Here is a 25,245-nt window from a genome sequence, read left to right on the forward strand (position 1 = left end):
CCAGGCCTTCTCTGGGGCTGCCCCGGACCGGCTTGGGAATGGGCTCCCGGTCCACAGAGGAGCTCCTGCATCTCTGGCTGCCTCCCCCAAATCCCTTTAGACACACCTGTCTTCTCAGGCCTTGGGCTAAAACTTTTTAAAAAGTGCTTTGATAAATTTGTATTTATCTGTATTTATTTATTTACGGTCTTTGACCAAATAGTACAACACATTTACATGAAAAACTAAAACACACTTTCAGCAAATATAAAACATTAAAATATAAAACCAATTAATCATTTATAGTGGAGTACATACATACATACATACATACATACACACACACACGCACACACACACACACACACACACACACACACACACACACACATATATATATATATATATATATATATATATATATATATATATATATAGCTTCTCCAAAGCCTTGAGAAATTCAGTTTTAAGATGGTTTAGAAATGAAATGAATCAGTCAATACTCACATGATCCACAGGCTCGTGGCTGTACTCCAGTTACGGACTTGAACCCTAACCTAAACCTAACCTAAGACTAACAACAAACAGCAACAACTAGAAACAACAACGAACCCTGCCCAACCGCCTCCCCCTCCCTATCCCAAACAACCCTGAACCCCAAAAATTAACCCCAACAACAACCCCCCCCTCCCTATCCCAAATAAATCCCCGCTTCTCTCTGAAGAGCTCTCTGATCTTTAATCTCAGTCTCACACTCAATCTCTCCCTCTTTCACTCTCTCAATCGCGCCCAATCACTCTCTAAATACCTTTCGCGGCCACAGACACTCTCTCAAACACCCTCTCTCTTTCACTCGCACATGCATTCAAGGGAGTCAGCGATGAATCCTGCCCCAGTATCCTGTAGCGACGGGTGATGTCACAAAGGGGGCCGCATCACCAGTTAACTGCCAACTCAACGGCCGTTGGTCCTCTGAGGTCGAGGACCCTCCTTGGAACTCTGGGGCCCCTGCGGTTCTTCTGGGGGTCTCTCCCTTTCCGGCCACATCCCTGTCCCCCATGAGAGGCCTCCATCTTCCCCACCATGGCTAGAGGGGCACCCTCCCAAATCCCTCCTGGGAGACCCTTCCCACCTGCAAGACTCCCTTCTTTGCTGCTGTGAACCCCACAGGACCCAAGGAGGAGTCCTCCTTTTCTGGGTCCCAAATACAACGGCCTCCTTCTTGGAGTGGTGTCTCTTCCAAAGAGGACTCCATGGACAAGTGGGTCTGCCTTCACCATCCAGAGGGACATCTCACTTGCCCTGATGCTTCCTGAAAAACACGCCTTCCGACATTTCAGGGATGAAAAGGGGGCCTTCCAAATGTGTTTCTGGTCCCCCATTGCCCTCTGAAGGGGCACTGCTTGGCCAGAATCTACCCCCAAGGCTGCAATTACTACTACTACAAACATGTGCCAATTTTCACCATTAGGGTCATTAGGAAGGGGATTGAGAATAAAAGTGCTATTCTTGTTATTCCTTTATACAAGCCTCTGACCGTGGTGGCTGGTGGCCAATAGGGTAGTGTGGTGGTGGTGCAGCGAGAAAAGAACTCTGTGCATGCTCAAAGGACCCTTTGTCCGTGTGTCCAAGATGGAGCCCTGGCTTTAAAAGGATGAATGACACATTCTCTAACCCTTCATCAGGCTGAAACATTCTGCCTAACTCTCAAGACTGCACTCTCTCCTACGACCAGAGGTCAATGCAAAAATATGTTGGAGAGAATCCACAGAAAGCTCGATGGATGGAGAGGGACTCTCTCTTGCATTCACCGTTAAATAGGAATAGGAGTAATAATGTGCCTAGCTAACAGCTGGCATCCAAAACATTGTTCTCAGTGTGTGAATTGCACATAGATGGAAATGGCATTTGAGAAGCCAGTGGACACAGGATCCACAGGGTTCCCAGACTATGGGAAATACCTAGATCGGGCAGCAGCGAGATAGGAAGATGCTGAAAGGCATCATCTCATACTGCACGGGAGGAGGCAATGGTCAACCCCACCTGTGTTCTACCAAAGACAACCACAGGGCTCTGTGGGCACCAGGAGTCAACACCGACTCGATGGCACAGCTTTACCTTTCTCTTCTGGGGGAGAACGTTTAGCTGGAGGAGAGTGAATAGCCCCATTCAATTCCAGCACAGCATTCTTCCAGTGGTTGTTGCTGGTATCTACTTTATATTTGGGGTGGTCTGTGTTGGTTTGTGATAGATATAGTGAGCCTTGTTGGAACACGGAACCATTTTATTTGTTTTTTCTGTGTAAGCTGCAGTGAGAAGTGGTATATAAATATTGATAGTTGCCGTTTAGGCCTCTCAAAATGTATGCAGATTCATGTTGGCTTCCTAAAAACAATTTTGTTCAGTTCTCGCCTACAACCATGGATAACGCAACCACATATAACGAGATCTTGAGTGAATGGGAATTGGGGGGGGTTAGGTTCCTGGAGCTAAAAGAGAGGCTTAAAAGGCAATCGTAAGAGCAAGAACGTACCGTGTCATGCTCTCCAGGTCTCCAGCAATGCCCCTCCGCCAGCAAACGCCCAGTTCTGGAGGTTTTCTGTGAAAAATCATGGGGTGGGGGAGGGATTTTAAAAATTGTTTATTTTACAAAAGAGCCACAAAATGGCTCCGTTCAGCAAAATGGTGGCCAGAAATGACCTTGGAGGTCATTTCCGGCCACCTAGAAACTGTGGATTGGCAAAATTTTACCCACCCACCCCGCTTCCAAGCAACATATAACGAGGTTAGGTCTCAATTGCCTGACGGCAGATACGCAAAACTGTGGGTGACGGCACCGTGGATAACGAGGGCCACCTGTAATCAAGGCATTATTTGCCCCTTGCTCCTCTGAACTTCAGCTCAACTCTTTGGTGTCTGCCTGTTGGTTGCCTTCTGTCTAATCGGAATGCACATCTATCCCCAACAGCTGTATGAATTCACTGCCTCGGACGAAATGCCACGCACTGTGGCTTTTCACCCCTCGCAACAGATCTTTGCTTGTGGCTTCGATACCGGCGTGGTGAGGACCATCAGCTTATAGCTGCCTCAAAGCTGCTTGAGGAACACAAGTACGTTTGTTTCGGAGTACAGGTCCTGAATATTTTTGTCTGTATGAATCCAAAATGACGGTAGTTGGCGATGGTCATTTGAAAGGGGAGGTTCCTTCTGGATCAAGCGTCCCCAGATGATGTTGGACTACAACTCCCATCATCCCTTGCCACAGTTCTTTTGGTTGGGAACCCCTGTTCGGGATGTAGGTGGCTATTCGCCTCTGGTGGGAAACTGGAAAAGACACACTGTGTAAACCTGCCTGATTCCTTTTTTCAGGCTTGATGGTGAAGCCTGGAAAAAAAAATCTGAAATGGGCCAGTCCAGGCAGGTCAATCACCTCACCTGCTGTTTAAGGAACCAGGCCTCAACTGATGAGGTCCTAAGCAATTACTTTCCAATCAATGTGTGGACTCAACCTTCATAGTCACTTCTCCGTTGTGCCTAGCTTTCTTTCCCCCTTTTCGGTGTCCTCTAGGCAACACCACGACTCAATCACGGGGCTGATCTTCTCCCCAGACGGCAATTTCATGTACAGTTGCTGCGCTCGTGGGACCCTGGCTCTTTATAATTGTGCTGTCCAGAAAAGTCACATCGTCCGAGTTCTGGGTAAGATCCTTGTCTCTTGAGGCCATCTTCTTCCAGCCTGTCGGTGGAAGTCCCTAGACGGCAGAATGGAAGAATGGAAATCTAGAGGGGTGTTGTGACATATACTGGTTAGAGTCTTGGATCAGAGAGGGAGGGAGGGAGGGAGATCTAAATCTTCCTTTTTGCACTGCAGCCCTTCCCCTGAGTGGGGCACAGTTTGGCCCACTGCTCTTATGTTTGCTTCCTAACAGAGAGGGGGCATGGAAAGCAGTTCCTATTACGGAACTTTGCCCTGATTTTCCTGCACAAGGTGGTCTCTGTGGGTTTCCTCATGCGAATGGCATTGGTGCAAATACACTCTGTGTCTCTTTTCACGAGTTGACCTTCATGCAAACCCTTTGCTCAAGTCATTTTTATTTACTTTATTTTATTTTAAATATTTCTGTACCGTCCAAAACTTGCATCTCTGGGTGGTTTACCGTTGAAATCATCTACAACATTAAATCAATTGACAATTGAGATCATTGCAAACATTTAAAACCCAACATTAAAAACTATCAGAACTATCAATCTAATTCAAAGCCTGGGTGAATAAATGTGTCTTCAGTGCCTTTTTAAAAGTTGCCGGAGATGGGGAGGCTCTTGTTTAGGGTGACTTGATAGATTTCCTCCCCTCCTTTGTTTCCTCTCGTTGAACAACTGTCTGCCTCACTCCCCAGCTAATGTGGTTGTACAAGATGCTGACCACAGGCCCGATGCCTTGTCGATCAGCGCCGACGGACATCTCCTGGCCTTCGTGGGACCTTCCGAGTACATTGTGACTCTGATGGATGCCAGATCCCTAGATGAAGTAAGTGCCATTTCCTTCCGTCTCGGGTTGCTGCAGAAGCATTTAGCCTTTGTGGTTGTGGAGGGATAAGCAGAAACCTGTCAGCAATTTTTTATCTAAAACCAGTGAAAATGGAGAGGTCTGGAATGAGAATTGCTGCTGAGGGACTGGGATATCTCCGGCATTATTTAATCCAGCATAGACCATCATGATTGTTCTTAACAAAATATATTTTATTGCAAGATTGAAAGATGTTGTAACATACTGTAACACATATGCTATTTTGATTGTATTTGCATAGCAGTATCAGGTTATTCCATTTTGGCATTGCATCGCACGATACTGCCCCCCCCCCCGCCCTTTCTGGTTGGTTCTGTATATCTCCATGCCATGCCTGACAGACTGCAGCAATGTTGCTAGTCCTCACTGAGGTGGTAAACCTGTCTGGGTTGTAACATTGCAGGCTGCAGACACTGGGGCTCACAGGACTGAGGGTTCCTCCAATACCAGGTGGCAGGTGCGATCTCTGTACATAAAAACCTTGGGGTGGAGAAGGTTAAACGGGACTGTACCATTTCAGACTTTGGGTGGGGTATAACCTTTGAAGTTGCATTTTTTTAAAAAGTAAAGCACCTCCCTTTAAGTAGAAAGCTAGACACCCGGGAGATATTTCAGCTCAGCCTTCTGAAGTTTTCTATTTGCAAGAAGTTTCAAGGCATTACAAGTTGGATGAACATGAAGCTGCCAGAACAGCATTTGGTCGGAGGGTCCTGCAACAGGTCCTTCTGGGTCAATAGCTCCAGCTTGGGTATTTTCCCTCCCATGGTTGGTGCTGTGTAATGTCCCAAGCTTGGGTGACCTCCTACACCAGCCGAGAAAGGTACATTGGTACTCACCATGAAGGTGTCTTCTGGCTGGTGTAGAAGAGGTCACCCAAGGCCCGCCCGGGTTGTGTTAGGCTGGAGCTGATGATCTGGTTGTAGGGGGACAGTTTTTCTGTCTTTCTCTGCATTATTGTTTGTATATTGTTGTATATTTTCTGTTGTGTTCTGTGGTTTTCATTCCGTAGCTTGAGCTGTTTTAAGCACTGAGGAGATCCGCCCACATGCACTGGGTTAAGGATCTTCAAGTATGACTACTTCCTGCCTTTTGGAGCATGTGGGGGGGATGTAATCCCAAGCTTGGGTGACCTCTTCTACACCAGCCAGAAGACACCTTCACGGTGAGTACCAATGTACCTTTCTTTTTCAGTGGCCTTATAGGCAATCTAGGAAGAAGTGTGATTGCAATATCAGAAGCAAAGAATTTTGCAACAGAATGCAAGTTCTCCGTTTGGTTACAAAAGAAAAGCTCCTAGTCCTCATTTTTAAAGTCTTCATTTTTTGCAAATGGTGGGTTAATTTCCATTCAATGCTTAAAGAGGTTCTGCCGAGTGAGACTTGTAGTCCTTGGGGAGGGAAGGTGCTTCCCTCATCGGGGCCGAAATCTCAGATTTGGTAAATAGTGTGTCAGTTCACCAGACTTTGCACAATTCATTCCAGTCTCCGAACATGGAATGGATTTGCTCCAACGTACACACAGCTGGTTATGACTTCCCCTCTTGCATTTCCTCTCCTAGGTACCCAACCCTCTGCCTCCCAGCCTGGCAGCCTTTTGCCCTTGGGATAAAAGCACAATCGTCTACATGGGCTTTGGGCTGCAGAAGGAGGTCTTGTTCTACAGCCTGCTGCAGAAACAGGTGCCTACGGTTTTCCTCGGTCACTTGTCTGAGATCGGCTCCAGAACTCTGGAGCTGGACTTGATGCTCCACATACGTACAAGGTTGCCCAACGAAAGGAGTCACCCAGCAAGTTTCATGGCCGAATGGGGATTTGAACTCGGGTCTCCCCAGTCCTAGTCCAGCACTCTAACCACTACACCACGCTGGGCTTGAACAAGTTATTTTGGGATCCAATCCTTTGGATCTAACATGTCGGAACTTCTCCTTGCTTGTGTGCAGGTTGTGGAGAAGTTCCCCCTGCCTTACTTTGCCACGTCGCTGAGTTTGTCTCCTGCTGCCTGCGTCCTGGCTGTTGGCTTCAACGGTGAGTCTGGGTGTTTGTTCAGCACATAGACAGCCAGGGCTGATCTCTGAAGACCCTGCAGGAGGGCAGCTCCTAGACAAGGAGCAAGCTAAGGGGCACCAGGTATTGTGCTTCCTCCAGCAGAGGTTGCTACATCAGGACAGCTCTGCTGGATCAGGTCCAAGGCCATTCTAGTCCAGCCTCCTGTTTTCCCCCAGTGACCCACCTCTGACAAGCCCACAGTCAAGAGATGAAGGCCAGCCCTCTCTCCTGCTGTTGCTCCCCGGCAACTGGTATTGAGAGGCATCTTGGCTCTGAGGCAGGAGAGAGGGCATGCCCTCAGTTCTTGCCTGTGGGCTTCTCAGAGGCATCTAGCAAGTCACTGTGTGAAACAGGATGCTGGACTATGGAGGCCATGGGCCCGATCTCAGTAGGCTACTGTCATATTCTTGTAGGTGTGTCCTAGTCCTCCCCCCTCCTGTCAGAATACCCCCAAACCAGCCTTGGCTGAGATTCTCAGGAAGTGAATGACTTGCCCAGTGTGGAGGACTGCACTTTTTCCTGGGCTCTCCTGCAGAAAAGCCAGTCTTGGTCTCTAGCTTTGCTTACCCCCACAGAGCACCTGCTGAGGCTGATTGACCGCACAGCCAAGACAGAACAGGACTACGCCGGCCACGACGATGCCGTCGGCCTCTGCCGCTTCACCCCCTCCAGGAGGCGCCTCTTCACGGCTTCCTTTAACGAGATCCTGGTGTGGGAGGTCCAGAGCAGATGAACCCAGCTCTCTCACTCGCCTGCTCGAAGGATGCCAGCGTGGTGGCCGCTCGGAACTCCTCACTTTGCCCCGTTTGAGCTCCGAGAACTTCTGGTCGTGCCCAGGAGCTCTGGAGATGCCCCGTTAGACCCGACACGGGACTGTTCCATGGCTTTCGAGAATATGCTTCCGATGTTTGGGGTAGAAATGGCTGATGGCAACCGACGACGATGCAGGAGTTGAGGGCCAGCTTTTGCATGGGGGACAGACGTCTCCTGGCTTGCTTGGTTTCAGACACACCTCTTCTTGATTCACAGACCCTGGATTACTTGCCTGGAAATCGCCATACTGGGGGTGATCCAGGATTTGGACTCTTGGCTAGATTCCCCCTCCCCAAAACTCAGGATCATCTTGGCTCAATAGGGTAACTCTCTTGATTGGAACTGAGGCAGAGAAGCTATTTTGAGTGTCCCTCAGATGTAGGTGTTACTTGACATTTATGGGGATGGTTAGAAGTATGATCTTTTCCCCTGATCCCTGATAACAATGCCAGTAGCTAATTTATTAGTCTTCCTGGTTTCCCCGGCATGGACAGGGAGCATTCTTGGCCACCTTTTCTAAATGGGATCACAGGTGGTTTATTTAGAAAGTCCCCTTCTGGACTGGGTCATGGCTCTGTCCTCGTGTGGACTTGAGGGTGAGCAATCCTCAATCTCGTTGGCTTTTCCATAGAAGTATCCCTGACCCCAGGACAGTGACAAAGCCAAGTAACAGAATCACCCTTTTGGAATCTCCCTTGAGAAACAGTGCAAGGAACAAGATTAAACTCTTGTTCTTCAAAAAAAAAAAACACCCAACCACTTTTCATTTTGATAGTTGCATCTTAGCTAAGTGGTGTTGAGAATTTGTAAGTCAGAAGAGATTCTCAGCTCTTTCCCCCCAGTTTGCTGAATTCTCTCAGCAGCCCAGATATGGAAACAAAATTAACTATGCTCAGCAGATATAGGATGGCCACTGGGACCAGATCTTGTGAGCACAAAGTTGCCTTTCTGATTAGAAGATTTATTTAAGGAATATTTTATAGTGAAAAATTGTGTGTTTTTTAAACAAAGAATGCATTGGTAGTAGGGTAGAGAGCTGGCAAAATGGAAACTGGACATCAACTGACAGGGAAATAACTAATATTTCCCTCTCAGAATTAGACTGTATCAACAACACACACAACTGCATTGCTTTTGTCATTTGTAATTTATTACAAGCTGGAAGAGAAGAAAACTGGTCTGCTTGTGTTTAAGTTTTGATTCCTAATAAACGAGTGTGTTTTTATGCACCTTTTTGATCCCTGCATTTTTCAGTAAGAGGGTGGGTGAATATATGTGTGTGCATACAGCCCTTTAGCCAGGGGAATGAGTCGTCTGAGTGGGCAATTCCAAGGAATCGGGCATGGTATCACTTTTCCAGTAACGGAATCAGAAGCTATATCTAAGAATTCTGATTGGTATTGATGAATTTTTGGTAAGTATGGCACTAAACATTTACACATTCACAGCATTAAACATTCACAGCAGATGTTCTCTTGCCAGTGGGAACATGTAGGATTAATTTGTAGGTTATTTTTGTAATGGAAACAGTAGCTTGAAACTATCTAGATTGATTTTTCTAGCTTTAAAAAAGGTCAAGACAAAGACATACATAATACAGCAAGAGGAGGATGTGATCTTAAGATCTTACCTTAAAGCTTCAGAAGCAGAAAGGGAATGAAATAATTCCCCTCTATTTATCAGATACTGCAAGTTAAGCTAGGAATACTGTTTCCTCTTAGCAGAAAGGTGAAGGAGACACATTTCCCCCTATCCTGGCATGAAATTACCATGTTTTCCCTTCTTTGCCCACTAACTCACCACTGATCAAAGGATGATTCCAGGAATACAAAACTGGATATACCCAATAAAAAGCTGATTCCTTCAGACCAGGTTTGTTCAAGCCTTTCATAAAAGTTATTAGAGGTAATAAAATAGATTCCGAAATATATACATAGACACATGGTTCAAGTGTGGCACAACCCGCAGTCTTTGGCAGTCAGTACAAAAAGAGGTGTGAAGGGAACCAAGAGATTTAAATATTCTGGCTCAGACAGGCCTAAAAACTTTAAAATAAATTAACTGGAAGGCTGCTGACCTTCTTGAAGTAAATCTACATCTTTCAAAATACTTAAAAATTCTGATGTGATAAGTTAAAGGCCTAAGCCATCTTCATTAAGGCCTAAGAGTCAACTTCATTATGATTAAGAATACAGTATTGACACATTGCTTTTAAAACAAAAGCAACGTTCAAAGCAGTTCGTATAGCAAACGAAGAAGAAAATAAGTACCCACTGGGCTAGACCCATCCACAGATCTATGTAGGTTTGATATTGTTTCCACTTGGTGTGATGGCTATCCCCTGTTTGCATCTGGAATGAAGAGGCACACTGCTCCTGAATCTGGAGGCTCTATTTAGCCACCATCACTAGAGTATTTTTTAAAAGAGCCCTCTTGGCTAGTAGTCATTAAACAAACCTTGGTTAACTCATGGGGCTCAGATAGATGGCACAGATGACCATTTTTTTAAAAAAATTACAATAAGGGGAAAGAGGTTAAGAAATCCATTCTTTCTACGTGAGGTTTTGCCTTTGTCAAATATTACATGGTAATAAGCCACCTCTCACTTGTCTCCGCATCCTTAAAAAGGCACCTGAAGCTAGATCAACTTAAAAGGCTGCGTTGGTGGGCGCTCTCAGACTGAAAGCCCAGCAGCCTGTCTCTCCATCATTCCTAATTTGGCAGCAGGAGGAGTCTCAGCGTCCCCTAAATCCCCATCAATCCACCTAGAAAATGTTGCTATCTGTTTAGCTGGTGCAGACAAGACATTTCAGATGTCTAAAACGTTCACGGAGAGGCCTGCCGGAATGCAGTTCTCTGTTCCAGTGTGTGTTTCACATTTTTGCACGCTTCTTTAGGACAAAAGCTGATAAGGGAATAGCCTTGGGAATAGCCTAGATGCTTAGCAGCATAACCCTGGCGTTGCCAAGGCGGCATTCCAGACCTTGCATAAGGCAGTCTTAGGTCCGTATTAGTTTTCCCCCACCAGAGGTCAGCAGCTGGATTTTCCACCTCAGGAACCAAAATATCAGATCGTCACCCTAGGATCTCCTAGGCTCCTTTCCCCTGGGTAGACCTACTTGTGAGGACAGCGGCCCGTTTCAGAGAGCACAGGCCCGTAAGAGAAGCAGCCAGGTTCTGCACTGGAAGACGACCAGAATGTTCAGCTATGGTGCCCAAACATCTGAGCCACGGAGAGCGTCTTCTGGCTTCTCTTGTAAGAACAGCGTTGCTGACACAGGCTGAGGTGGGGCGCAGGCGTCCTCCACTTGGTCTTCCTTGTCCCATGGACAATCGTGGCCGGCCTCCCCATTCATGTCCTGCAGCGGGTAGTAGGTATATCTGCCACGCTTGCGTTCCTCTCGGGAGCTGCAGAAGAGGAACCTTACGTTTCCTATCACGCTGAGCACAAGCAGCAGAGCCAAGGCTGATGTGATGCCAATCCAAGTCTTCCTGTTGGAAAAATATTACATCTGTATCATACCTTTCTTTGTTGCAGCTTAAGGGGGGACGGGACGGGCTACCTAAGATCCCAAATGGTCTTCTATCGATAGGATGCTGCCATGTACTGAGCCAGACCCTTGGTCCATCTAGCTCAGTACTGTCTACCCAGACTGGCAGCAGCCTCTCCAAGGTTTCAGGCAGGAGTCTCCCTCAGGCCAATCTTGGAGATGCTGCCAGGGAGGGGACTTGGAACCTTCTGCTCTTCCCAGAGTGGCCCCATCCCCGAAGGGGAATGCACATGTGTATTCTCCCATCCAAATCAGGGTGGACCCTGCTTAGCAAAGTGGGACAATTAATGCTTGCTACCACCGGACCAAGGATCTCTAGACCCAGACCTGCTTAGATTTAGCAGAGATGCTGCTGCATTGAGGGCTTCCAGGTCAAGCTCTGGAACCCATTTATGACGTAACAGAACATCCAGGAAGCTGAGATTTTAACTGGCTTTTAAGACTCCTCCCGCTTTTAAAACTGCTATGGTACAGGAGACTCCAGAACACTGGAAGCTGGAGCAATTAAGCACAACAAGCAAGAATGCACAGCTTACTCTCTGAAGATGAATTCCTCCTTGAGACCAGCCTTCAGGAGACACTGGCTTTCTGGAAAGAGAGTCAGAGAAGAGACTGGAAAAGATGACACTCATTTGCCAGGGTGTGTTCAAGGGACTGTAGGTTTACACAACAGTAACTGATTAAAACCAGGCTTAAGTGTCATAGGAACATAGGAAGCTGGCGTACACGGAGTCAGACCCTTGGTCCATCTCGCTCAGTATTGTCTACACTGACTGGCAGTGGCTTCTCCAAGGTTTTCAGACAGGGGTCTTTCCCAGCCCTACCAGTTACCAATCCACACATGAACCTTTCCCCTTATCCCATGACCGCTAAGCCCCAGTACATTATGTCAACCAGATCACCTTTATCCACATGCTGTTGACACTCTCAAATAGCTCCAAAACGTTAGTGAGGCAAGACTTGCCCTTGCAGAAGCCAGGCTGGTTCAGCAAGGCCTGTTCTTCTAGGTGCTTAACCAGTTTTGCTCTTAAGTCTGCTTTCCATCCATTTACCCAACACAGAAGTTAAGCTAACCAGCCTGTAGTTTTCCAGATCCCCCCCGCCACCGGGTCCCTTTTTGTTAACTACTGCCCAGTCCTCTGGTACAGAGTCTGATTGTAGGGACAAATGACATATTTTTGCTAAGAGATCGGCAATTCCACGTGTGAGTCCCTTCAGAATATTTATATACCGCTTTTGAACAAAAAGTTCCCAAAGAGGTTTACACAGATATCAATAAAGACGGCTCCCTATCCCCAAAGGTATCACAACCTAAAAAGAAAAAGAAACACAAGAAAGACACCAGCAACAGCCACTGGAGGGATGCTGTGCTGGGGATGGAGAGGGCCAGTTGCTCTCCCCATGCTGAATAAAGAGAAACACCGTTTTGAAAAGGTGCTTCTTTACTCAGTTAGCAGGGGACCTCAGGCAGAGAATGGGATCTTCCCCAGCCTTCCTCTTCAGAAATGATTTTACGGAAAGACACGAGGGAGTGAACCAAGGAACCTCTGCCTACAGCTGCGCTACCATCATGCCACACTCCCTCCCAAAGGCAAGGCCCCGGCCACATACCTCTGGCTAATCCGTCCAGCGCGGAAGACTCATAAGAGACGTTGCAACTGCCCGTCTTTGGATCACAGGGACACTGGTTTGGGCACTGACAGGTGTGCTGGCAGCTGGGTCCGTAGTGTCCCACCTGGCAGGCTGAGAAATGGAGTGTGGAATGTTGGTTATGCAAGAGGGGACCGAATATTAACAAGAATCCTAATTAATAACACAACTGTTGGTCATGGCCCAGCATCAGCATGGTTCCCGCATTTAGGAAAGTGGGCTGGGAGCCACCATTCCGAAGACCTTTTCCGTCTTAAACCCAAAACCTGCATGTGGAAAGCTAGTGCCTTGAGGATGGCTGGGCCAGGACCTTCCTCCATGAGGCACTGGATTTCTACAAACATTGCTTCTTTTTTAAAAAGTTAAATTAAAAATTTAAATGAAATTTAAGTTAACACACTAACATTTTGTTTAATTTTTTTTTAAATAGCCTTGTTTAAAATATTTATATCCAACCCCTCCAAAACAATATTGCCCTGTGGCTGGGGATGATGGGAGTTGTAGTTGACCAACAGCGGGAGGCCCACAGGGTTGGGAACCCCTGCTTTCAAGGGTTGATGGTTATAATTTTGATTTGTTTTATTTAAGCCTTTATAAAACTGGTGTGACTTGATTTGTAAACTGCCCAGAGATTTTATATGGGGGTGGTAAATAAAGGCGAGTCACCTTAAGTGGCGCAGCAGGGAAATGCTTGACTGAAAGCAGAAGGTGGCCAGTTCGAATCCCCGCTGGTACTATATCAGGCAGCAGTGATATAGGGAGATGCTGTAAGGCATCGTCTCATACTGTGCGGGAGGAGGCAATGGGAAACCCCTCCTGTATTCTACCAAAGAAAAACCACAGGGCTCTGTGGGTGCCAGGAGTCAAGATCAACTCAACAGCACACTTTACCTTTATATAAAGGTGGCAAATCAATAATGATGTCATTGTGCATTAAAGGTCATTGAAAAAAAGCTTTGAAGTGTGGAAATGTGTATCGCATTGCCCTTATACCGTCCGATTCATAGATGTCATCAATAAATAGGCATCTCAGGTCAGCATCATATGATTTGGTTCAAGTTCCTGCTGTCTGCTCTGGGGTCCAGTGGGGCAGCTATACTCCCTGCTATGCTTAGCAACAAGGCATCAGAATACAAGCTTCCCAACGGGAGGGGAATCTCCCACCTTTTTCACAGAGGGCACCTTGGTAGCCAGCCGGACAGGTGCAGGATCCGTGCACAGGGTCGCACTTGCCGCCGTTGCGGCAGAGGCATTTCTGAGCACAGCCGTCCCCGTAGGAGTTGTTGGAACACACTGTTGCAGGGGGAGAGGGGAAAAGAAATGAACCTCACCTAGATAAAAGACCATCAGAGCTTCTGCTGGGGGCGAGGCCCACATGACATCAGAGGTTCGCAAAGCTGGGGCCCTAGACAGACTACAAGTCCTATCATCCCCGGCCACAATAGTCTTTGTGACTAAGGATGATGGAAGTTGTAGTCCACCAGCAGACTGCAGTTGCCCGAATCCAAGTCTAGGTTTTTTGCTAGTAGAAATCAGGAGGCGGTCTTAAATTCAGCGCCCTGTTCCTCTGGAGTGAATGCAGGTATAAACCTCTGCTTTTTAAGGGGGTCGTCTTGAATTCAGAGCCGTCTTCGATTCAGGTCAACACGGTAGGAGCACAGGAAGTGGCCTTACCCCGAGTCGCGCCATGGGTCCAACTCACTCAGTATTCCCTACAGCGGGGTAGGCAGCTATGGTTGAATGACAACCTCCTCGCCAACTGCAATTTATATGGGAGTTGTTGTTCAGCCACAGTCGGAGACCCAAAGTTGCCTACACTGACTGGCAGCAGCTCCGAGGAACAGGCAGGAGTCTCTATCCCAGGCCTACCTGGAGATGCTGCCAGGGGTGGAACCTGGGACCTTCTGCATGCAAAGCAGATGCTCGAACACTGCGCTACGGCCACATCCTGGCCCCCCAACATCTGGAGACTTGCACTATATTATTCAAGGCAAACATGGTAAGAGCCACATTCCTCCAATGGAAAGAAAGGTCTGGATGGGATATGGGAGATATGGGCCGACTTCCTGCTCCTTGGAATGTCCCAGCATGCTTTTTGGTGGGGGGGAGGAAAGAAAGGGGAACATCTCCCACCACTGTGCTGCACCCTTGCTCAGAGACTCATCGTACTCCAGACTCCTGGCTGCAAATGTAGGCCAGAAAGTGTGTGTGTGTGGGGGGGTGGATTTTAGGGAGATCTCAGCAGCTGGCTACTTTGGAATTTGGTGGCAGAGCAGCGGGGAGGACTGGACAGGTTTCCCGTACTCCATGTGTCCCCTAGGATGATGGGAATTTTTTTTTTTAAAAAAAAAGTCATGCAAATTAAGTATCAGCAAGTTTGGTTGTTCTGCAGGACGTATCGGCTTCTGCGGGTTGTATCGGCTCGTAGCCCCTTCTTGGTGTGTTGTTTCGGCTATCTTATTTATTTATTTACCTGGGCACCCAAGGGTAAGCTGCCCTCGGGGGTGCTGTCCCGTGACGGGGGAGCCGTCAACCTACTGAGTTACAACCAGCTGACCCCCCCAACTGCTCCCACTGCCCCATGGCCAGAGGGGCCAGCAGCAGCAGACGGGCAGAGGCGGGCATTGCTGGCATCGGTCAACATGGGCATTTGCGGATTCAGAAGCTCGGTTACCTTCGCTGCAGTTTGCACCCATCCAACCGGCATCACAGAGGCACCCCGCTACAAGGTGAGGAGAGAGAGAGAGAGAGAATGCATCAGCTGAAGTGGTGAGATCAGGGAGGGGAGCTAGGAACATAGGAAGCTGCCATATACTGCGAGTCAGACTACTGGTCCACATGTTCCTATGTAACACACCCCAGACCTGGCCTCCAGCTCAGGGCATCTGCTACGACTGGCCCACATGCTCACACTTCCTCCAGAGGGCACGGACTTACTCTCTGTACACATCCCGTGCAGGGAACAGTTGGAAGGGCCGCAGTCCAAGACATCGCAAGCCGGCCCTTGCCAGAACGCTCCGTCGCACCGGCATTCCCCACGCACACACTGCCCGTGGCCGCTGCAGTCCGGAGGCTGGCAGACAGGTTCGTGGACACACACGACGGTGGAAATATTCCGAGGACAGCGCCACATGGCATCTGATTTGCTAGGAAAGAGGAGCAGAGAGAGGCCGATGGGGTCAGAGAAGCCACTTTAGGAACACAGGAAGCTGCCCTCTACCGAGTCAGACCAGTGGTCCATCTGTCTCAGTATAGTCTACCCAGACTGGCAGCGGCTTCTCCGAGGTTGCAGGCAGGAATCTCTCTCAGCCCTCTCTTGGAGATGCTGCCAGGGAGGGAACTGGGAACCTTCTGCACGCAAGCAGGCAGGCGCTCTTCCCAGAGCGGCCTCATAAGGGGAGTATCTTCCAGGGCTCAACACATGTGGTCTCCCATTCAAATGCAAACTAGGGCAGACCCTGCTTGGCAGAGGGGACAACCCATAGTTGCTACCACCAGACCAGCTCTCCTCCCTCCTCACTTTATCCCTGGCTCGGTAGCAGACATCAAGACCAGAACCGCTGCGGCTCAACCAGGGGGCTTCCCTTGCATTGCCCCCCAGCCCCACGGCTCCTGTTCCCCCTGCCCTATGGCTCCTCTGTTACTACCATCTATGGCACATCCAGCCCTCCACGCTCCGCATTCCCCTTCTCCTCCAGTCCCATTGAAAGGCACTTCCTGGAATACTGCACGAAGGTGCTTGTAGGGGCTAGAGAAGTGAATGAGCACTAACCTTTGGATCCAGATTGACCGGCTGCGCTGGTGACCACTTTAAAAAAAATGTCTTTGCAGGCTGACTCTAGGGTCAGGGATTGCCCATCACCCCCAGCCATAATTTAATTAATTTATTTAATTTATATACCGCCCAACTCCAAAGTTCTGAGCAAAAATGGACCAAGCCCAGCCTCAGTGCTATAAATCCCCATCGCTGGAGGTTATTCCTTATTGTGTTCCCTTTCTTGTCTGGTCGGTGACTGGAATAAAGATTCCATTCCGGCGCTACAGGACCTGAAGGACTGTGGCAGAGACGCAGGGCCGGGCAGCCTTTCAACAGGGTACCTACCAGTGGTCCGAGGGGTAACTGGCCAGGCTGCCGTTTAAGACCAGGGTGGCCGACCCGCCGCCGTCCAGGTTGATAGCATTGACGACGCCGTGCTGCCTCAGGAAGTCAGCCATTTCCCAGACGCTGAGGCTAAGCAGTGAAGAAACACAGAGAGAGGCGGGAAGAAGAGGTAGTCATTACTGCCAAAGGCCAAGAAGACCCCCGTCCAAGCCTTGGATGGCCAGCTCTTATCTACCCCTGGAAGGAACCTTTGAAGGTTCCAAGCCCTGGAGGAGGATTCGCCTCCTGTTACGAGAACACGACGCTGCCCAGGCTTACCCTCTGCTGCCCGTCTGCCCGTCCACATGCACCAAGACAAGCTGGCCCCGTTTGTTGTGCCCCACAGCAGTTCTGGCAGACACCGTACTGACGAACCTCTCAAAGGTGCCTGGCAGAAGGAGAAACGGGGTTGGTCACAAAGAGGCGAGGAAAGATTCCTTCCACTGCAAGAAGTTTTGTTTTGCAGAATTTCCCTCTGAATCACACTGAACTGAACTTTTTGGGGCAGGTGGTGGGGTGGGGTAGTAGAGAGCTTTCTGGTTTAAAGTGGGCACCCCTTTGCTCCCCTCTTCCCTCCCAGGGGTGAGAGGTACAGCAGACCTTTGAAGAAGATATAGTGAGATGTTCAGCTCGGCGGCATACTTTACCTTTGTATGATATAGATCAGGGTTTCTCAACGTTGGGTCCCCAGATGTTATTGGACTTCAGCTCCCATAATCCCCAGCCCCAGTGGCCTTTGGTTTGGAATGATGGGAGTTGAAGTCCAATAACATCTGGGGACCCAACATTGAGAATCTCTGATACAGATGACACTTTAATTGTGAGGCCCAAATACGGGAACCTGACACTAAATGAAACTAATTTTGTTTAAATGCTTTTTAAAAAAGAATTTAAAATTATTTTATGATTTTTTTTTTGAAGGGCGGCATATAAATCAAAGCAATCAATCAATCAAAGTCCCGGAGAAGTACAGATAAAGAAATCTGAAACTAACTGAGACTAAATGTAGATTTGCTTTGACTGAGACAATGTATTTGGACCACGTTTTAACTACGGAAGGAGCAAAACCCGATCCGACTAAAGCAGGCCCTAATGTAGGAATGCCTAGGCCTCGGAACAGAGTTGTGAAAACTTTGCAGTGGTGGTTGGGCGTTGATTAGCAAAACCTCTCCAAAGAATTCCAACTCTGCCACAAAAATCGAGCCAGTGTGGTGTAGTGGTTAGAGTGCTGGACTAGGACCGGGGAGACCCGAGTTCAAATCCCCATTCAGCCATGAGACTTGCTGGGTGACTCTGGGCCAGTCACTTCTCTCCAGCCTAACCTACTTCACAGGGTTGTTGTGAGGAGAAACTTAAGTATGTAGTACACTGCTCTGGGCTCCTTGGAGGAAGAGCGGGATATAAATGTAAATAACAACAACGACTGTTGCCACAGGATGCTCAGTTGGATGCAGAGAGCTGTGGAAGCACCTAACAAGCCGAGAGCTGTTAATGAAAGCACCTGTGTTAAGGTATTATCATGCATAAAGATCGGATGTCTGTTGATATGAGCACTGTGGGTTAAGGTGCAATGACCGAGTGATTTTTCATCAGGAGCTCTCCCATAGGCTTGGGAGACTCATTACCGGTTTCTTGGATCTCCTCGCACTCCACGGCCCAGCTCTGATTCACGTACACCTCGCCATCACGCAACAGCCAGACCACCCCGCTCACCAGCTGCACAAAGGGATTCTCTTTCGCCAACACTTCTTCTTCGGAGAGGTAGCTAGAAAAGGCAGCCGTTCAGCCATGTTAACCGCAGGGCAAATGCTTTGGAAATATCAGGCATACGGGTTCAAACCCACTCAAAGTGGGACTTAAGACCCTGATGTGCTTATAGGGGAAAAGTGAACACCTGTCCGATAGGGCCCGGCAGCTTTCTCATGTGCTGCTCATGAAGAAGGCAGAGAGAAATTGTTTGCCCTCTCTCCGAACACTAGAACCAGGGGTGATCCCATGAAACTGATGGCCAGGAAGTTTAGGATTGACAAAAGGAAGTCCTTTTCCCACACAGCAAGTCAGTAATCTGTGGAATTCTCTGCCAAAGGATGTGGTGATGGCCACAAGCATGAATAGCTTTGAAAGGGGGCTTAGGCAGATTCATGGAGGACAGGGCTATCAAGGGCTACTAGTCCGGTAGCCATAGGCCACCTTCAGACTCAGAAGCAGGATGCTTCCGAATACCAATTGCAGGGGAGCAACAGCAGGAGAGAGGGTGTGCCCTCGCCTCTTGCCCGTGGGCTTCTTGGAGGCATCTGGTGGGCCACTGTGGGAAACAGGAGGCTGGACGATGGGCCTGGGGCCTGATGATCAATTGCAACATAGGAAGCTGCCTTCTACCAAGTCCGACTCTTGGTCCATCTAGCTCAGTATTGACTGGCAGTGGCTGCTCCAAGGCTGCAGGCAGGAGTCTCTCGGATGCTGCCAGGGAGGGAACTTGGAACCTTCTGCATGCAAACATGCAGATGCTCTTCCCAGTGCAGCCCCATCCCCTAAGGGGAATATCTTACAGAGCTTACACATGTGGTCTCCCATTCAAATGCAACCAGGGTGGACCCTGCTTTAGCTAAGGGGACAATTCATGCTTGCTACCACAAAACCAGCTCTCCTCCGTGTTATCATACATATCAAGTCAACCAAGAAACAAGCAGATCACAAGCCAATCAGAAGCCAGTGCCAAAACAGGCCTCCAAAATGGCGTTTGGAATACTCGAAACATTCCGACTTGGAATGGGGTTGTTCCGTTTTGAGCTCGAAACAGGCCCTTCATTGGAACATAGGAAGCTGCCACATACTGAGTCAGACCATTGGTCTAGCTAGCTCAGTATTGTCTTCACAGACTGGCAGCGGCTTCTCCAAGGATGCAGGCAGGAATCTCTCTCAGCTCTATCTTGGAGATGCTGCCAGGGAAGGAACTTGGAACCTAGATGCTCTTCACAGAGCGGCTTCATCCCGAGGGGAATATCTTACAGTACTCATACTTCTAGTCTCCCATTCATATGCAACCAGGATGGACCCTGCTTAGCTAAGCAGACAAGTCATGCTTGTTACCACAAGACCAGCTCCTCCTCTCTTCTCCTCTCCTTCATTTGAAGGGTGTTTCAAGCTCGAAACGGGCCGTTTCGGAACATTATGACCTCGAAATGTTCTACACATCCCTGACATCAGTTAGCCTAACTTGTTTGCAGAACGTCTCATGGGATACCAGAGGTTTCTGTCAGGCACAGAAGGTCCATTCTCTATGCAAATCGAAGTTTGTGGCACAGTTTGCTAAAGAAATTATCCTTTGGCATTCAGGAACATCATGCTCCTGGCTTGAGGTGAGAAAGCCTAGCTAAGAAACAGCCGATCTCAGGGAAACGACTAAACTCCTAAATTGCTATTGAGGGGGATTAATTAGGATACTCGGGAGAAGGTGCTTCTCCTGGCTTAATTGAAAGTAAGTGTAGTTGACACAGGATGTGTACCTTTCTTGCTCAAAGGTATTTGCAAGCCAACAGTCTCCCGGAAGCTGACCTTTGTAGTTCTGAATACCTTATCTGAATGCTGACTCACGTGTGTCAAACTAGGACATAAACTTGTGCCAGAAAGCTGGGAGGGGGTGCAGAATTTCTCTACACTACAGCATAACCCTCTGAATCAAGCCAATTAAGCTTTTATCTGGAGTTTCTCCTACAAGGCCGACAGTCTGGGCTAGTGGTTCCCAACCAGTGGTATTCCAGAGCAGTGGTCCCTCTAACAGAAAATCCCAGACGTTGTTGACTACGACTCCCAGCAGCCTCAGCCAAAGCCCACTGCCGCTAGGGATTCTGGGAGCTGTAGTCAACGGCATCTGGGATTCGCTCTTACAGGGAACACTGCTGCTCCAGAGGTTGCTGAACTACAACTCCCATCATCCCTGGACACAATATTTTATTTATTTATTTGATTTTTATACCGCCCTTCTGAAAAGGGCGGAGAGGAGAGCTGGTGTTGTGGTAGCAAGTACGGGCTGTCCCCTTTTGCTGAGCGGGGTCTGCTCTGGTTTGCTTTTGAATCGGAGATTACATGTAAGCACTGCCAGATAGTTCCCCTGAAGGGATGGGGCTGCTCTGGGAAGAGCGCTGGCATGCAGAAGGTCCTAAGTTCAATGCAGAAGGACCCCTGCTAACTGGGCAAAGAGGCACCTTTTCAAAGTGGTGTTTCTCTTTATTGAGCAGGGGGAGAGGAAGTGGCCCTATCCATCCCCAGCACAGCATCCCTCCAGTGGCTGTGGGCTACTGTGGGAAACAGAATGCTGGCCTAGAGAGGCCTTGGGCCTGATCCAGCAGGGCTGTACTTATGTTAAGTGAGAACTGGTGGACACATCCTCCATGGAAAGAGTACAACAACAATTTACCCTGACTCTGTGCAAAAACGAATGCAACTTTTCTCGAATCGTTTGGGGGGTAGGGATTTTAAAAAGGGGGTGATAGCTCACAAAAAGCTGTGAGTGCAACAATGCTACCACTCATTTTCCATTTCCAGGGAGGTGGTACACGTTGCCAGAAATCACTGAGATTTCATCCCCCGAGATGGTACTGTTGGTCCAAATGTGTGGGCCTGGCCCACGGACTATTTAGCTGGCCCTCTCCGATATCAGAGAAACTATTGCTAGCAAGCTCTTACCCGAAGACCAGAGTGCCGTCTTTCCGGATGCCAAACTGAGCATTCTGCACCCCTCCGGAGCTCTGCACCAGCTGCCCATCGCTCACAACGTTCCCAAGACACGCGCCGGTCTTCGTGTCGAAGTAGCCCCCGTTCTGGGCCACAAGGCACTTGCCCAATCTCGCAGTCTCTTCCACGGTCACGGTGCTGCGGGAACTGCAGCCGCCCTGCCCGCCGGGCTCCAGCACGGAGAACGTCCGCAATGGGTTGCTTGCCACCGTGAAGTGGCCGTAGACCTCTCGGTGGTTCTGACCCTCTGGAGGGAAGTAAGACACAAACGTGCGGGTGACGGCCAGCGGGAGGGCACTACTGTTGTCGCTAGGCCAGGTCTCGTGAGTTGCATTGCCGTGCAGAAGAGCGTGGCAGTCTCGGATGGATCGGAGGCGGTGCCGAGGTCCGTGTTGGGGAGGACGATACGGCAGAAGCTGATCGTCATTTAATGAAGTCCTGAAAAGTGCCAGTAAACTAACTTAAGAACAGCCCTGTCCCCTGCAACTGGTATTCAGAGGCATCTTGCCTTTGAGGCTGGAGGTGGCCTATAGCCACCAGACTAGTAGCCAGTGATAGACCTGTCCTCCATGAACTTGTCTTTCCTAAAGCCATGGAGCCATCCTGTTGTGGCCATCTCACACATCATCAAGTGTTGCGGTTAGCATCAGACTAGTACAGGGGAGTCCCAGATTTGGCTTTATTTAGCAATGCAGCTAAGTTGATCCGATCTAAATTCCTATTATTTAGATTTTACATAATCTGAATTTAGTTTATCCGTCTACAACGCCTAACCAACTTCACAGGGTTGTTGTGAGGATAAAATGGGGGACGGAGAGCTTCCTATATGCCTCCCTTAATTCTGTGGAAAAGGGCGGTATATGGATGTAATAAGAATTTCTTTGAAATATAGGTCGGATATAGATGCAATAAGAATCTTTAAAAAGCTGAACAGGACCTTCCACAACGAATATAAAACAAAGCATAGCTAATAGGTTTGTAACCTCTCTCTTCCCTCAGACCTCACCTTGCCCTGTTTTTTGGCTTATCCTCCCACTTGACAGCAACCAAGCCTTCAGCCCTGAATGACATTTGCCGGTGTTCATCCCTCCCTAACCTTGCTCTGCTTCAGTGCATCCTCTCTTTCTTTAGGCTCCTAGGAGCAGGAATTCTGCCTGCATAATTTAGAAATGTACCTTGTACACAAATGCTGCATTAAGAATTAATACACCTAAGATGGGATGTCATAAGCAAAAGTCACGAAGTACTTGTGCCTGTACTCACTCAAGGCACAAATGACCAGGCTCAAACTATAATACTCTGGACCCATTATGCGAAGACCCAGCTCCCTTGAGAAGTGCATCATGCTGGGAAGAGTTGAAGGAAAGAGGGCGACCAGCAGCAAAGTGGATGGACTCGATGATGACAGCAATGAAGGCACCACTGAGAGACCTTCAAGGCCAAGTTGAAGACAGATCATCCTGGAGAGAATCTATCTATGTGGTCGCTAAGAGCAGACACCGACTTGACGGCACTTAATCAGTCATTTGTGCCTGAGCATCGTATTGTGCCATGTTCCCCCAAGAAGTAGTCTACTGACAAACAGCATCATTTCAGACAACCCATTTTAAAAGAAAGCTCCTGAAGAAATCCATCAGCCAGTTAAAGCATGGATATAGGTTTAAAAGCATTAGGAAAAAAACGTGATGTTTATGAGCACTGTAAGATATTCCCCTCAGGTGATGGGGCAGCAGAGAAGGCATGCCCCACCCCATGTCTATAATTTACATCAGGCTAAATAGGCCCGGGGGCAGGGAGGAGAAGTCAAACAAGTAACTCAACTTAGAGACCACTACTAACTGCAAACACAAAGTTGATTCATTTGGAGAAGCAGCACTGCCCTCTCTGGCTTAGATTTAAAAACCAACAACAACCACCAGTCATTTTTGTGCAGAACTTTATCATGCACCAGTGGTCCCTCTAATTTTTTTCATCTCTGTGCAGAATGAGAGCAAGCTGGTCAAGCCTACCTATGCAGCAGAAGGAGGAGGGAAAGGGGACTGTATCACTTCCGCCTGCAGGTGGTGAGAGAACATTTTTTAAAGTCCCCCCACATTACAAGATGTTTCCCTGCAAGTGATACAGCCCTCTTTACCTAATATGTCCTAGTATATACCTACTACAGGGGTTCCCAACAGGGGCTACTTGAAGGTCCCCCGCTAACTGAGCACAGAGGCACCTTTTCAAAGTGGTGATTCTCTTTATTCAGCAAGGGGAGAGCAATCTCTCCAGTGGCTGTTGCCGGTGTCCGTCTTTTTCAGACTGTGACTGTGTAAACTGCTTTGGGAACTTGCTGAAAAGCATTATAAAAATATTTGTTGTATTCATACTCAGAACTCTCCTGTCTCCCCACACTATCTGGCTACTCTGGTCACTGGATTAAGTTACTTATAAGCAGACTTCCTGAAAATGAAATTAGTGGGACAAGTTTATTTGCCCCGTCAATTTGTTATTGTTTATTTAACATATTTATATACTGCCCAAAACACAAGTCTCTGGGCAGTTTGCAAGAATACAACAAATACAAAGGTTAAAACATTACAATTTAAAATTTAAAACAATGTTAAAACTATTAAAAACCATCAAACTATTAAAACAATAAATCTAATTAAAAGCCTGGGTGAACAAATGTGTCTTGACTGCCTTTTTAAAAGTTGTAAGAGATGGGGAAGCTCTTGTTTCACCAGGGAGCACGTTCCAAAGCCTCAGGGCAGCAACCGAGAAGGCCCATCCCTGAATTGCCACCAGACGAGCGGCAACTGCAGATGAACCACTCCTGATGAGTGTGGTTCATAGCAAAGAACAGCAGTTTCAATGGGAGTGCTCATGAGTAGCTTAGTCTGCATGTAAACCAGTGACTGGAGCAGCCTAGCTCATAACTGTAACATTTAAGTAAGTCTGTGTGTTTTACACACACACTGAAAATCTCTGTAGGATACCTGAGCTAAAGGTTTGTGACAGAAAGTGTGCACTTGTTTCAAAAGGTTGGGGACCCCGGTACTAGTTACATCTAGGAGACAAGTCCCAGGCCCCTCCCTGCTGTGCTAGCTTTCTACATGCAAGGAGAACAATTAACTTTACATTAGTTCTGGAAGGGAGCATTAAAAATAAAAAATGCAGTGCCACATCTCATTCCGTTTCATGTGTAGATCCAGCCCAAGGATAGCTAGATGCGGGAGAAGGGAGGGTCCTTAGGAGGAGAGCTAGTCTTGTGGTAGCAAGCATGAATCATCCTCTTTGCTAAGCAGAGTCCACCCTGGTTTGCATTTGAATGGGAGACTACATGTGAGCACTGCAAGGTTTTCCCCTTAGGGGATGGGGCTGTTCTGGGAAGAGCCCCTGGATGCTTGCCTGCAGAAGGTTCCCAGTTCCCTCCCTAGCATATCGAAATAGGGGTGAGAAAGACTCCTGCCTGCAACCCTGGAGAAGCCGCTGCCAGCCTGTGTTTGACAATACTGAGCTAGACAAACCAAGGGTCAGACTCAGTATATGGCAGCTTCTTAGGGGAGGGGAGACCACCAGCCAATGACCCTCCTCCTCCTCCAAAGGGTGATGATTACAGGCTGGAAACCCCCCTCCTGACTGGGGACGGGCCCTTACCTGTCCATAGCATGGCCTTCTGCCCCCAGGACGTAGCGGAGCAGCGCAAAGGAGACAGCAGCCCAAACCGCCGTTCGCCGCCGCCGGCCAAGTACACGTCCCAGCTCCTCCATGGAGGCCGCCATA

General features: G+C 48.3%; 3 protein-coding genes across 9 annotated transcripts in view; 1 reads left to right on the forward strand and 2 right to left on the reverse strand.

Moving 5' to 3' along the window:
- LOC128336797 (uncharacterized) overlaps positions 1-610 on the reverse strand; it is a 10,557-nt gene extending 9,947 nt beyond the window's left edge. Inside the window, exon 1 of the transcript XR_008312084.1 lies at positions 487-610. The gene's annotated coding sequence lies outside the window, so the exon portion shown is untranslated. The remainder of the gene's footprint in view (positions 1-486) is intronic.
- The window catches only part of LOC128336818 (WD repeat-containing protein 90-like), a 10,340-nt gene extending 1,707 nt beyond the window's left edge, over positions 1-8,633 (forward strand). For 4 of the 7 annotated variants that reach the window (XR_008312102.1, XR_008312101.1, XR_008312104.1 and 1 more), the window contains exons 2-8: positions 2,948-3,089; positions 3,548-3,678; positions 4,377-4,507; positions 5,556-5,708; positions 6,105-6,224; positions 6,486-6,570; positions 7,167-8,633. Coding sequence is in view for 2 of the 7 variants with exons in the window: in XM_053277037.1 (XP_053133012.1) it covers positions 6,171-6,224; positions 6,486-6,570; positions 7,167-7,324 (297 nt within the window). In the remaining 5 variants the exon portion in view is untranslated. Of the gene's footprint in view, positions 1-802; positions 1,241-2,947; positions 3,090-3,547; positions 3,679-4,376; positions 4,508-4,940; positions 5,709-6,104; positions 6,225-6,485; positions 6,571-7,166 lie in introns of those variants that run through there. The other 3 variants (XR_008312103.1, XM_053277037.1, XM_053277036.1) reach the window with 3 other exon arrangements.
- Positions 8,533-25,245, reverse strand: NAGPA (N-acetylglucosamine-1-phosphodiester alpha-N-acetylglucosaminidase). Its single transcript, XM_053276958.1, has 11 exons — positions 25,120-25,245; positions 21,433-21,918; positions 18,372-18,511; positions 17,026-17,134; positions 16,708-16,836; positions 15,543-15,751; positions 15,280-15,327; positions 13,770-13,898; positions 12,567-12,698; positions 11,492-11,543; positions 8,533-10,896 (listed from the first exon to the last, which is right to left on the reverse strand). The coding sequence occupies exons 1-11, from the start codon at positions 25,242-25,244 to the stop codon at positions 10,611-10,613; spliced, it is 1,845 nt and encodes a 614-aa protein (XP_053132933.1). The 5' UTR covers position 25,245; the 3' UTR covers positions 8,533-10,610.

This window comes from Hemicordylus capensis, chromosome 13, assembly GCF_027244095.1.
Source record: "Hemicordylus capensis ecotype Gifberg chromosome 13, rHemCap1.1.pri, whole genome shotgun sequence".
NCBI classification, from domain to species: Eukaryota; Metazoa; Chordata; class Lepidosauria; order Squamata; family Cordylidae; genus Hemicordylus; species Hemicordylus capensis.

Coding starts and splice junctions, on each gene's coding strand:
- NAGPA (XM_053276958.1), bottom strand. CDS start 25,244: ATGGCGGCCTCCATGGAGGAGCTGGGACGTGTACTTGGCCGGCGGCGG. Junction 21,919..25,119: donor GAAGGCCATGCTATGGACAG/GTAAGGGCCCGT, acceptor GGCACTTTTCAG/GACTTCATTAAATGACGATC. Junction 15,328..15,542: donor GCACGGGATGTGTACAGAGA/GTAAGTCCGTGC, acceptor CTCACCTTGTAG/CGGGGTGCCTCTGTGATGCC.